The following is a 13509-nucleotide window of genomic DNA, read 5'->3' on the forward strand; positions in this document are numbered from 1 at the left end:
GTCTTGAAAATGTTACATAGAATTCCGTATACATTTAAGTAGTAAATGTGACCACCACGAGCCTTCCTGCAAGCGTCAACACATTGTGGCATACTGTCAATCATGGCTCAGCATTGATCCCTGGAAATGGTATGCAAGAGCTCAACAAGTTGATGCTTCATATCATCCTTGTTTTTGGGCTTTCTTTCCTGAATTCTGGCTGCCATGGAGTTCCACAAGTTCTCCATCGGTTTTAGGCCAGGGGACCTAGCAGGCCAGGGTAGGACCTCGACGTCACGATTCTGGAACCATGCCACCGTAGCCTTGGACTTGTGAACATGATGCGTTATCTTGTTGGAACAAGAAATTCTCACGCATTAGTCCATTAACTGATGGTAACACAACCTCTTCCATAGTATCACAATATTGAGTGGAATTCATGGTTCCATCAACAAATTTGACCTCTCCTGGGCCCTCACTGGTGATACATCCCCAGATCATCACATCTTCGCCATCTTACTGAACTGCAGGAGCTAGACAACCAGGCAGAAATTTCTTGGTTTTTGCCCTCTGCTCTCGTGGGTACTGTTCAAACCGACTTACATCGCAAAATACTACTCTGCCTCATCCAGTTGTTTTGTTCCCTACACCATTTAAGAGGCCTTTACTTGTGGAGGTTGCTCAGTAGTGCTTTATGTTAAGCAGCGGAAGATATCAATCCAGCCACTTGGGGTCGTTTTGATGCAGTGAAAGTGTTGATTTCCACACCAAAATCTCTTCTCATATCCGCACACAATTCAGGCAAAGTAGCCGCATGGTTTGCTTTGCGTTTGAAGATAAAAGCTCTGTCCTGTCGTGGTGAAGTTCTCTTAGGTTGTCCAGATCTGTGACCATTAGCTTCACTGTCGGTCGCTTTAAATTTCTTTACGATTTGTTCTACGCAAGTTTTGTCTCTTTTAACTCCTTTCCTATGCTCCTAAGAGACTGACCAGCCTTATGCATGCTAATAATCACCCACTTCACACTTTCAGTGATACTGGTATGGGGCTATTGAAAGTTCACTGTTGTTTCCAACTGTTGGGTAGGCGGAAAGGAACATTATGAATAGGGCTGTGCAGTCGCAAGTCAAAGAGGCGGGAAATTTTAATTATTTTAGGACCGTGGAAAAATTAATGTTTTTTGTTTAATTTGACCTTTATTATTACTAGAAAATGTGCACAATATGCAAAAATTTGCATGGAAGAACAGAATTTTGTCTGTTCTAAGTACACAGTACATAGCACGATACCTGTCGCATTGAAGGTTATATCTTTCACACGCACACGTTTGTCCGGGTTCGTGAAATCGTTTGTTCGCATATATCTTGTAATCACACCAGGCAGATGCTGGGGCTATACCTTAATTAAGGCCACGGCCACTTCCTTCCTACTCCTAGCCCTTTCCTGTCCCAATGTCGCCGTAAGACCTATCTGTGTTGGTGTGATGTAAAGCAACTAGCAAAAAATTATATCTTGTAATGGAATCCATAAGTAGCAAACCTTGTTATAATATGTCTGAGGATGAAGTTAGCTTTTTTTCTAATCACTGGCCATCATAGCATCAGTGGAATAAATTCCACTCCATATTTTAGATCTTTTTCGTTGTCTGCCAATTAATTTTTCATAGTTCACAGTAGAAGGCAAACCGTGACTAATCCTTAAATCTTCTATGAAGAATGTTTCTCTAGTAAGTTTGTATGTGAGTCTTGAAAGAGTATATTTTGATAGGCCTAAAACAGCTTTCAAAAACCGTGCTTTCACTTTTTCCAATGTAGCAAGATCATGGAGGGATAATTAGGGCTGTATGATTTCAATGCCATGTGTTAGGCTGGGTACAATTTTGGCATTAAAAAGCTTCATGGCAATTTCTAGTGAAAGCTGTTGTAAGTTTTGCATATCATGAAAACCTTTTATTGACGTAAACAAGTGGCGTACAAAATTCTTTCAGCTTGCCATTTGAAGAGAACGCAAGAATAACTTGAACACGCAAGAATAACTTGAACAAAGTATTGGCGAATATCAAGCAGGCTTCCGCACTGGTCGCTCGCGTGCAGAACAAATATTCAACTTGAAGGCAACACTTAAATACAAAGCATTGAGGAACATCTGCATTTTTGTTGACTTCAGGAAAGCGACTCGGTTGACCGACAGTCTCACTTCGTTATTCTTGAGGAACTGAGGCTTGACTCCAAGACTCTCAACCTCATCAAGGCAACACTCGCTGACACTATCTCCAAAGTTAAATTCATGGGGGAGATCTCTGAACCATTCCTGATTAAAACTGGCATCCGACAAGGTGATGGCCTATCTCCGCCCCTTTTCAACCTCATTCTAGACAAAGTCATCCGTGAGTGGGAGAAGGCATTGAAAGACATGGGATACTGGCGCCCCATACGACTAGGACGACCCAAAGACGGTATTGGGATATCCTGCCTCGCTTTTGCAGATGACCTGGCCATACTGACAGATGATGTAGTCACAGCCGTCAAACAAATTGAAACCTTTAGTGAATGTGCTGGAAAGGTTGGCCTACAAATTTCTTTTGAAAAGACCAAGTTCTTCTGCTCAAGACTTGACATCCAAAATTTGAACACGACATATGGGCAAATCAACCGAGTACCACACTTCAAGTACTTGGGAGAAATACTTGAACCAACGGGAGGCGAGAAGGCTGTTCAGAAAATTTGCTTACAAAAACTTCAGAAAGCCTATGGTAGGGTTCACAATATATATAATAAAAAGTGCTTGTCCTGCTATGCAAAGATCAGACACTATAATAGAGTAATCAAGCCCGAAGTCTTATATGCCAGCGAGACCCTTACACTAACCAGGAAAGGTGACCTAGAAAACATTATAAAAGAAGAAAGGAGAATCCTGAGGAAAACTCTCGGCTTCCGAAAAACAGAAGATGGTTATAGACTGAGATCACTCAAAGTGATAGAAGAACTTTCAAACATTGCAGCAGACATCCGCAAAAGACGTATGAAATTTTATGGGCACATTCACAGACTGCCGGCAAGACTCCCAAGATTCTCACCTATATAGAACATCTAAAAAATATTCCATGGGTACTGGAAGTGAAGAAGGATCTGAAAAAAGCCCAGATGAACTCAATTGACACCGCAGACAGAAACCTCCATAGGGAAAAAATTAACAGATGGAAAGTGCAACCAGAGAACGAAGTGTAAAAGAAGACTGAAGCAAAGTGGACAGAAGAACGAAAAAGGATCCACGGAGAAAGGATGAGAGGTGTTTGCTCCATACACACCACCACCACCACCACCACCACCACCACCACCACCACCACCACCACCACCACCACCACCACCACCACCACCACCACCACCACCACCACCACCACCACCACCACCACCACCACCACCACCACCACCACCACCACCACCACCACCACCACCACCACCACCACCACCACCACCACCACCACCACCACCACCACCACCACCACCACCACCACCACCACCACCACCACCACCACCACCACCACCACCACCACCACCACCACCACCACCACCACCACCACCACCACCACCACCACCACCACCACCACCACCACCACCACCACCACCACCACCACCACCACCACCACCACCACCACCACCACCACCACCACCACCACCACCACCACCACCACCACCACCACCACCACCACCACCACCACCACCACCACCACCACCACCACCACCACCACCACCACCACCACCACCACCACCACCACCACCACCACCACCACCACCACCACCACCACCACCACCACCACCACCACCACCACCACCACCACCACCACCACCACCACCACCACCACCACCACCACCACCACCACCACCACCACCACCACCACCACCACCACCACCACCACCACCACCACCACCACCACCACCACCACCACCACCACCACCACCACCACCACCACCACCACCACCACCACCACCACCACCACCACCACCACCACCACCACCACCACCACCACCACCACCACCACCACCACCACCACCACCACCACCACCACCACCACCACCACCACCACCACCACCACCACCACCACCACCACCACCACCACCACCACCACCACCACCACCACCACCACCACCACCACCACCACCACCACCACCACCACCACCACCACCACCACCACCACCACCACCACCACCACCACCACCACCACCACCACCACCACCACCACCACCACCACCACCACCACCACCACCACCACCACCACCACCACCACCACCACCACCACCACCACCACCACCACCACCACCACCACCACCACCACCACCACCACCACCACCACCACCTTTTATTGTTGCTGTTGATCTGTCTTTTATATGGATTCTGAAGGACTTGTTTGTTGTTTGAAGAGTAATGCCTAAGTATTTAAATGTGTTCACTATCTGATGGTTTATTCTTATGAAATACTTTATTGTTTGCTGCTAAATTTCCCCCTTTTCTGAAGATAATTTGTACTGTTTTCTTATCATTGATTTTGAATTTATCATCATCTGCCCAGGCAGCTATGCTGTCCAATCCTTTTTGAAGATCTTCTTTGTTGTTTGAGGCCAGAACCATGTCATCTGCATACGTATACAGTGATAAGTTTGATATGTCCTTAATTAATTTGACAGTGTCGGAGGTTGCAATGTTAAACATCAGTGGGGTGATGGGATTTCCCTTTAAGACTCCATTTGTTTGAATATTCTCAGACAAGCTTGATGTGGATTGATTAATAATTACATAGTTGAATGCTAGAATATTTCTGAATAATTTAACTAGTGGGTGTACTTTCCCGAGGGCATATAAGTCTCTGGTAAGACCCCAACTAGAGTATGGTTCCAGTGTATGGGATCCTCACCAGGATTACCTGATTCAAGAACTGGAAAAAATCCAAAGAAAAGCAGCTCGATTTGTTCTGGGTGGTTTCCGACAAAAGAGTAGCATTACAAAAATGTTGCAATGTTTGGGTTGGGAAGAATTGAGAGAAAGAAGAAGAGCTGCTCGACTAAGTGGTATGTTCCGAGCTGTCAGCGGAGAGATGGCGTGGAATGACATTAGTAGACGAATAAGTTTGAATGGCGTTTATAAAAGTAGGAAAGATCACAATATGAAGATAAAGTTGGAATTCAAGTGGAATAACTTACCAAGGGAGATGTTCAATAAAGCAACAGATAGGGAATCTGCCACCTGGGCGACTGCCCTAAATGCAGATCAGTATTGATTGATTGATTGATTAAAGAATCTTAAAGAATCTTCTATATCATCAGTCAGGTTTTTTATTGCGTGTAGTGTGCTTTTCCCTTTACGGAAACCAAATTGCTCCTCTGGCAAATTGTTGTCTACTTCAGTTAATTTATTTGTTAATAACTTGGTAAGTATTTTAAATATATTGTTTTCCAGTGTGACACCTCTGTATGAATTTGGATCTTCTGAAACACCTTTGCCTTTATATAATAGTTTGAATGTCGATTTCATCCAACTAGTGGGGTTGTTTCCAAGTCCAATGCATTTATTTAATAATTTTGTCCAAATGTACAAGAATAGATCTACTGTTTGTTTTATATGTTCGTTGAATATGTGGTCAGGACCTGCAGATTTTTTGTTTTTGACTGATTGAATAACTTGTTCCACTTCAGCATTGGTAAAAACTTGTGAATTAATGTTTTCACTATCATTAGAATCAAAATTGAAGGCCAATTGGACACCAGAAATGTTTAGAGTTTTGGAGAAATGGGATTCCCAAGTCTGCATATCTATGTTGTTAACATGTTGTGATTTTCCTTTAAATGCTATAAATGGATCTCTTTTTGCTTCCTCTGCAAGTTCTCTGGCTTTAGTTTCTATATGGTTTCACTTTTTCTTTTGTATGAGGTCTTTATGTTTCCTTCTAGCCAAAGAGTGTTTTAAGAGATCTTCTTGTCGATTAGTTTGTCTTGTGTTCCTTAAGAAGTATAAAGTTCGTTGTCTATCTTGAAAGCATTGTGAATCAAACCATATTTGGGATTTCCTCTCTTTATACGGAATAACTGCGTCCAGAATTATATTTTCCAGTATCTCAGCCGCTGCGTCTATTTCATTATTTCTCAAGTGATGTTGGATATTACTCGCTTGATCCAAGGCTGCAGCGAGCTTCGTTTCATCTAGTTTTCTTGTGCCAGAGTGATGTGGTTGAGTAGTTTCTTTCGCCGAAGATAAGATTTCCACTTTTATTGAGACTGGACAATGTTTTATGAACAGGATAATTGATTTGAGAGTGCTTAAGTTGTAATGTAAGATTTTCATCCGTTGACCTCTGTAAAAGATAAGGTCTATTGTACTGCATCCGTTTGATACGAAATTTGACCTCTCAAACTTAGAAGTTTCAACCCAACTGGGTCAAGCAGAACTAGTTCTAGAATAAACTTGACTTCTAATGTTGAAATCTTTCTGGTAGAGCTGCATTTTTACCAAAAATGAAAATTGTACCCCAATTGGTTGGCAAGTTATTTACTTTTTATATTAAAATACTTTGTTAATTTTATGCACACAGTAAAACACAAAATAATGAATAACTTTTAATCTTTAAGATGTAGAGAGTTCTTTCTTTTTTTTTTTTTTTTTTTGCTAGGGGCTTTACGTCGCACCGACACAGATAGGTCTTATGGCGACGATGGGACAGGAAAGCCCTAGGAGTTGGAAGGAAGCGGCCGTGGCCTTAATTAAGGTACAGCCCCAGCATTTGCCTGGTGTGAAAATGGGAAATACCGGGCGAGTTGGCCGTGTGCGTAGAGGCGCGCGGCTGTGAGCTTGCATCCGGGAGATAGTAGGTTCGAATCCCACTATCGGCAGCCCTGAAGATGGTTTTCCGTGGTTTCCCATTTTCACACCAGGCAAATGCTGGGGCTGTACCTTAATTACCTTAATTAAGGCCACGGCCGCTTCCTTCCAACTCCTAGGCCTTTCCCATCCCATCGTCGCCATAAGACCTATCTGTGTCGGTGCGACGTAAAGCAAAAAAAAAATATTAAAAAAAAAATTGGGAAACCACGGAAAACCATTTTCAGGGCTGCCGATAGTGGGATTCGAACCTACTATCTCCCAGATGCAAGCTTACAGCCGCGCGCCTCTACGCGCACGGCCAACTCGCCCGGTTAGAGAGTTCTAGTTTTCACCAATACAATTTAGTTTTAATACAAATAATCCCAAGCTTATCACATTATTTGATATCAGAAAAGTATAAGGGCAGATGACAATCTGCATTTATAAGGAGGTGTCCTTATACTTTTCTAAGTCACTGTATTAACTGGGACTGCTTATTAACCAATATAAGAATATAATTTTTATGTTTGACATTGTAAAATAGGCTATGTACTGATGTATAATTTTATTGAAATATAGTATTTAAATTAAATATAGTATGCCATATTGTAGATACAGTATACTGATAGTCTGATGGGACTATCTCCAATGGGAGACAGTTTTCAAATAAATAAATATAATAGTTTCAAAGACATTGCAGTATTTTATGTAATAGCATTAATCGCAGATAAGCTTCCTTACACTGAACACAATTGAAAGATAATTAACTGTCCATTTAACCAGTAAGGAATGTGATGAAAAGATTTCTTTCCTCTCACTTCCTTGTCGATGATTTCTGCATTGGTAACAACTTGTTTTCCAAAAATCCTAAATTTTCCTCCACTTGCCTCTACAGTATTAGTCCATCTATATACTCTGTACTAGTGTATATATTGCAGACTTCCTTTGATGAGATTAAGATAAGCTCATTGGAAGGTCTGAATGTTAACATATTTTACCTGACCTTTAGCTCCAGGTAAAGTTTACAATTTTCTTCAGGTCTGTAGGTGTATTTGCAATGAGGGAGTAAAATTTTCGATTTCTTCTGAACTTTACTAAAAATTAACCAAAGAATATGCTCTAAAAAAAGAGCATCGTAAACAGGAATGAAGCACAATATAATTACCTTCTTGGGACCAAGCAAAAAGCATGTATTTCTTGGGATAGCATCATAAACAGGAGTGTTTTATTGAGGTTTGACTGTGCCTTGTGACTAAATAGTAAGTAGTTACATGTTTGTCACGGAAGGTAGACTTGTGTAAAAATGTGAAGGCAGGTTGCAGTTGGCACTTGCGATTATCACACGGGGGCAACAAAACTCACTGTATTAATTTAAGATAGCTGTCAAAACTCGCTGTGGCCCAGGATTAACACCATATATCATTTCCTTCCTAAGCATATCATGATAAATTTCTTAGATCTCATGGCTGTGAAAAATAGTACAGTATATCTGAGTATCTGAATGCTGATCATATCCAAAGCAGTTTAATCATAGGATTGGAGGATTTAATATTGCTGTATCATTTACTACTAAGAACTTCTTCCAGGAGATGTGAGTTGTCATTGTAAAAAGAAAAGCCATCAGCTTTCTTTTTGAAGGATTAGGGACAAATAGTTTTATTTTTTCCATTTCAAAATTACAGTAGTTTTGTTGATGAGTCATTACATACATCAGTTAAGCTCAGAAGACACACAGGAAAAACGTAAAGTTATATTTAATTTCTATTTTAATTAATTCAATGCCTTAGTTGTGAGATACAGAGAGATATGTAATTGTTCAGAACTCAGACTATGGGATACATCTGCTATGCTACAGAGAGTGAAAAGATTTTAAACTTTATTTTCAAATTGTGGAACTATAATTAATAAATATTAATTTAATGATAGTGAATACAAATACTGGACAGAATTATGAGTTGGAAGTTGAAAAATTGTACTTCGCACTCAGTTCTTTTTGTTATTAAAAATAAATTATTTTATTTACTTACACTAGTTAAACAGGTAATATAATGGGTTTTCTTGTTTTGTTTTTAGTGTTGTGATTTCATTTTCCCGCACTGAAATCATTGTTTGAGATTTGCATGTGAACTACGCCATAAATGATAATATCCTAAGAATGGAGACTAGTCGGGATGAATGAAATATTTATTAGAAATATTCTTAAAATATAAGATGTTTAGGGTGCAGTCTGTGGTTGATTTATGAATGAATTTTAACCTCAAAAATAGCCTTGCAGTAATTTAGTATTATGCAGGGAGGGACAATTTAGACTTGTAACTTAGTGGTTACAAGTGCATTCAATATTTTGTTTTACTGTTTACTTTCTGTTACATTGCAGTAACTTATATTCTTTTTTTTATAAATCACTGAGCTTCATATTTAGTCAGGAGAAATGATAATCTGGCTCTCATTTGTTCTTTAGTTACATTTAATCCATCTGTTCTAACAAATAGAATCATGGTACTTAATAAAATGTTTGTAAGTATGCTGTTTTTTTTAGCATTTATTTATTCTGTTCTAAATTTAAATGATTTGCTTATTGATATATTTTGCTAGTCTGCTAGATACAAAAGTGTTAACAAATCAGTATTCAGTGTATCAGTATCAAGAAAGTGAAATAGGTATATTATTTAATAATGACATAAATCATCAGATATGTTGATTTTCACTTTTGTTTAAAACTTATTTACGGTACTGTTATTTGTTGCATGCCTCTCAAATGATACTTTGGATATATTTAACTTATTTCATGAAACTATGCTTTTTGTGTTTGTAGTACACATGGAGAGTTGTCATAAGACTACATCACAAACAATAGGTAAAGTGATACTTACCGATACTGTTACCCAAGATTCATGCTTGTGATTGAGTAATAGTAAATATCACTTTGATGATACTCTCTGTGAAATAGCTCTCAAATATGTGTGCTAAATCCTACAAAATTGATATGTGCCTCACATTTGTTTTTTTGGAAGAGAAGTATTTGAAATAAAAATACAAAGAGAGCATGTTCCTCTTGTAAATGATCTTTTATTAAGGGTAAAGCAAGTACTGGCATGCATCTACTGTTACCTAATAAATTGACATGCAACATTGGAGAATCACCATAGTTTGCATTTCAACCTGTAGAACCTTTGATGGTCTTTTCTTGATCTCAGGAAGGAAGATATTGTTGGTATCCAGGTGTGGTATACAAACTTATACAAACCCTTGTAAAATATCCATATAACATTTTTAACCTTCTGTATTGGTCCCACATTTTTGTTGGGTATGATAAAATTGACTGTGAATGAAAGTCCAGACTCTTTTGTTTATTTTCCCCTTTGATTAGTTTTCAAGGACTAATTATTATGACTAAAGAAAAGTTATGTACTTAATTTTAAGCTTACAGTTTTTTAAGAACAAATCAACCAGTTGCTGAATTCTGTGATGCTACCTGTTAGTGGAGGGTGATTTTGTGTTAGAGTTTTAATGAAGAGGACATAGAGAATTAATTTTGTTTGTGTTATTAGAGCAGCACAGCTTATATTCATTATAAAATTAATCATTTTGTATTAATCATTTCCAAATGGTCCTGTGCAGAGTTTTTGGTGAATTGGGTATTCTTTCTAGAGCTTATTTTAGAAGGATAGACATTGGCAAGAATATTATTTCGTTTTGCTATTATTTTGAACTGTTAATGGTGATTAAGTCAATAATATGGGAATATTATCAGTTTTGTTGATGAATTATACTTACGTTTGAGACATCTTCATGCAGTAATGTTGGAAATGCATTTCATACAATGTTTCCTCAAGTACCAAAGCCAAAAGCTGGATTAGCATTGGTGTCGGTTATTTACAAACATCTACATGATATTCAAAAGTAGAGTGAATAACTTATTTTTATTCTTGAGCAGCTCATAAGTTATGGTGAGTATAAGGAAATTTCTGTGGGTAGCATATTATTATGGCTCAGTTTTTGTTTCTGGATGATAGACTTGCTGTAAGCTCTACTGCTGATTGAGACCAAGTCAAATTTTTTGCTGTGCCCTTCTTTTATGTTCTCTCCGGGCCTCTTATCACCTTCGTCATTGTGAATTACTACTACCGATCTCTCTTCTTTTTTATTTATTACAATACCAGTATATCTGTATTATCGTATATGATAATTTTGTTCTCCAGGAAATAATTGCAAGGATAATGTTTTGAGGTTATAATTCATTTGCATGTTGTTAAAATAAAATGGTCTTGGGTAGTCCTAATTTTGGGAAGTTGATAATCTGTAAAATATATATTCATTGATTCCAATGAAAATATTAATGTATGTTGTCATTTTGGAGCTAGTGGTATACAGCAATTTAAAATGTCTGCAGTGATTTCCTCTGACTATAAATTATTCCATCAAGGATATCACATAATTTTTTAAATTTCATTCTGATTCAGTAATAAAGGAGAAAAGTAAGGGTTACATTTGTGGCAGGAAATAACACTGTTTTGTGTAATGCTAATGCCATGACAGGTGATATCCATGAATATAATTTATGTTTACTTTGAATATGTACAAATTCTTTTCACCCAGACATTTTGTTGATCTGTGTTACGAACAACATTAAGTTGTCTTGTTGGTTTTGGTGTTGTCTCCCTGTCGCTCTCTTCCTTTGGCTAGGGTGGACTGATGACTTTCAGATGTTGCAGCTTCTGCTACACTGCCAGCACTGACTGTCTCCCCTGCAGCACCACCTGGGTTCAGCAGAAGTAGTTGATGCAGCAATTGGTTGCTGGAGGAGCCTGCCAAACCTTCGCGAGCTGCATTAACCAGATGCGGCTGCTCTGACAGGGTATCAGTTAAAGCTGCGATCAGCACATCTGCAACATGCACAGTTCACTATGAGAAACCTGTATTTGGGTTAAATAACCTCAAATACTTGGGACAAATTCTGAATATGACTGTAAGGGCTTGTTTTACACACACACACACACACACACACACACACACACACACACACACACACACACACACACACACACACACACACACACGCACGCACGCACACACACACACATTATGCACTGTTATGCCTTTCAGCATTCAGTCTGCAAGCCTCTGTGAATTTACTAAATGTTGCCACAATCCTCTATTTGCAACTAGTGCTGTGGCCTCATTTAGTTCTATACCTCTTATGTTTAAATTGTTAGAAGCTGAGCCTAACCATCATCGTATCGGTCTACCTCTACTTCTCTTACCCTCCATAACAGAGTCCATTATTCTCCTAGGTAATCTATCCTCCATTCGCCTCACATGACCCCACCACCAAAGCCGGTTTATGTGTACAGCTTCATCCATCAAGTTCATTCCTAAATTAGCCTTTATCTCCTCATTCCGAGTACCCTTCTGCCATTGTTCCCACCTGTTTGTACCAGCAATCATTCTCGCTACTTTCATGTCTGTTACTTCTAAGTTATGAATAAGATATCCTGAGTCCACCCAGCTTTTGCTTCTGTAAATCAAATCAAATAAAATCAACTTTAATCTAATCTAATCTAATCTAATCTAATCTAATCTAATTTTCCACTATCCATAATCTTGGCACTGAGAGGAATGGAGTGGTTAGTTCCAGTAATTTTTTTTTTTTTTTTTAAGTTTCAGGATTTTTAAGCCATATGTAATTTTAATGCAGTATACATTTAGACAATTAAAATATTAAATATATGTTCTAATTTTGGAACTAGTGGTATACAGCAATTTAAAATATCTGCAGGGATTTCCATCAAGGATATCACATGAATTTTTAAAAATTCCTCCTTGATTCATTTCACTTTTCACTTTTGGTGTTTACTGCAGATTGATGACTCTTGTAGCCAAGATTTAACATAGTTTAACATAGTTACATCAGACATAGCTGGAGGAAGTTGAACAAATTTTATGGACAATGTGAGGTTAATGTTTTCACTGACGTGGAAGACCTTTCTGGAGTCATGCTGAAGTTCATCTGGGAAAATTCTCTTTCGCACTCTTGAAATAAAGAACTACTGTATTCAGAGCATGCCGATTCTTTTGTATTTCCTTGGGCATTTCTTCTCTGAATTTCAGATGTTCTCTGAAGTCTCTGATGGCTTCCTTTTCATTCAGCTTAAATATCTTGCCAGTGTGCATATTTCTTCTTCCCCATAGAGAATGTTCTCCTTTGCATTAGGTGGCCAATTCTTGCAATCTAGAACTCTTCCACATCTTGCCAGTTCAGTGTCCCACTCTCTCTCTATGACCTCCTCCTGCCACCACCACCACCACCACCACCACCACCACCACCACCACTTCTACTACTAAGTAGTTTTCAACTGGGCGAGTTGGCCGTGCGGTTAGGTGCGTGCAGTTGTGAGCTTGCATCCAGGAGTTAGTGGGTTCGAACCCCACTGTCAGCAGCCCTGAAAATGGTTTTCTGTGGTTTCCCATTTTCACACCAGGCAAATGCTGGGGCTGTACCTTAATTAAGGCCACAGTCGCTTCCTTCCCACTCCTAGCCCTTTTTCTATCCCATCATTGCCATAAGACCTGTCTGTGTTGGTGCGATGTAAAGCAAAATAAATATTTAAAAGTTCTTTCCTCCCCTGAAAGGGGAGCCAGGCCTCTTAGATGGTGACACCGGTTCTCAGGCTAGGAGATT

The 13509-nt window shown here is 39.5% G+C and overlaps 1 protein-coding gene across 1 annotated transcript in view; it reads right to left on the reverse strand.

Annotated features, from left to right (window-relative positions):
* Positions 1 to 9545: 9545 nt before the first annotated feature.
* LOC136884355 (uncharacterized) overlaps positions 9546 to 13509 on the reverse strand; it is a 737352-nt gene continuing 733388 nt past the window's right edge. Inside the window, exon 11 of the mRNA XM_067156482.2 lies at positions 9546 to 11713. Within this exon, the coding sequence (XP_067012583.2) occupies positions 11457 to 11713 (257 nt within the window). The 3' untranslated portion in view covers positions 9546 to 11456. The remainder of the gene's footprint in view (positions 11714 to 13509) is intronic.

The sequence above is a fragment of the Anabrus simplex genome, chromosome 1 (assembly GCF_040414725.1).
Source record: "Anabrus simplex isolate iqAnaSimp1 chromosome 1, ASM4041472v1, whole genome shotgun sequence".
NCBI lineage: Eukaryota > Metazoa > Arthropoda > Insecta > Orthoptera > Tettigoniidae > Anabrus > Anabrus simplex.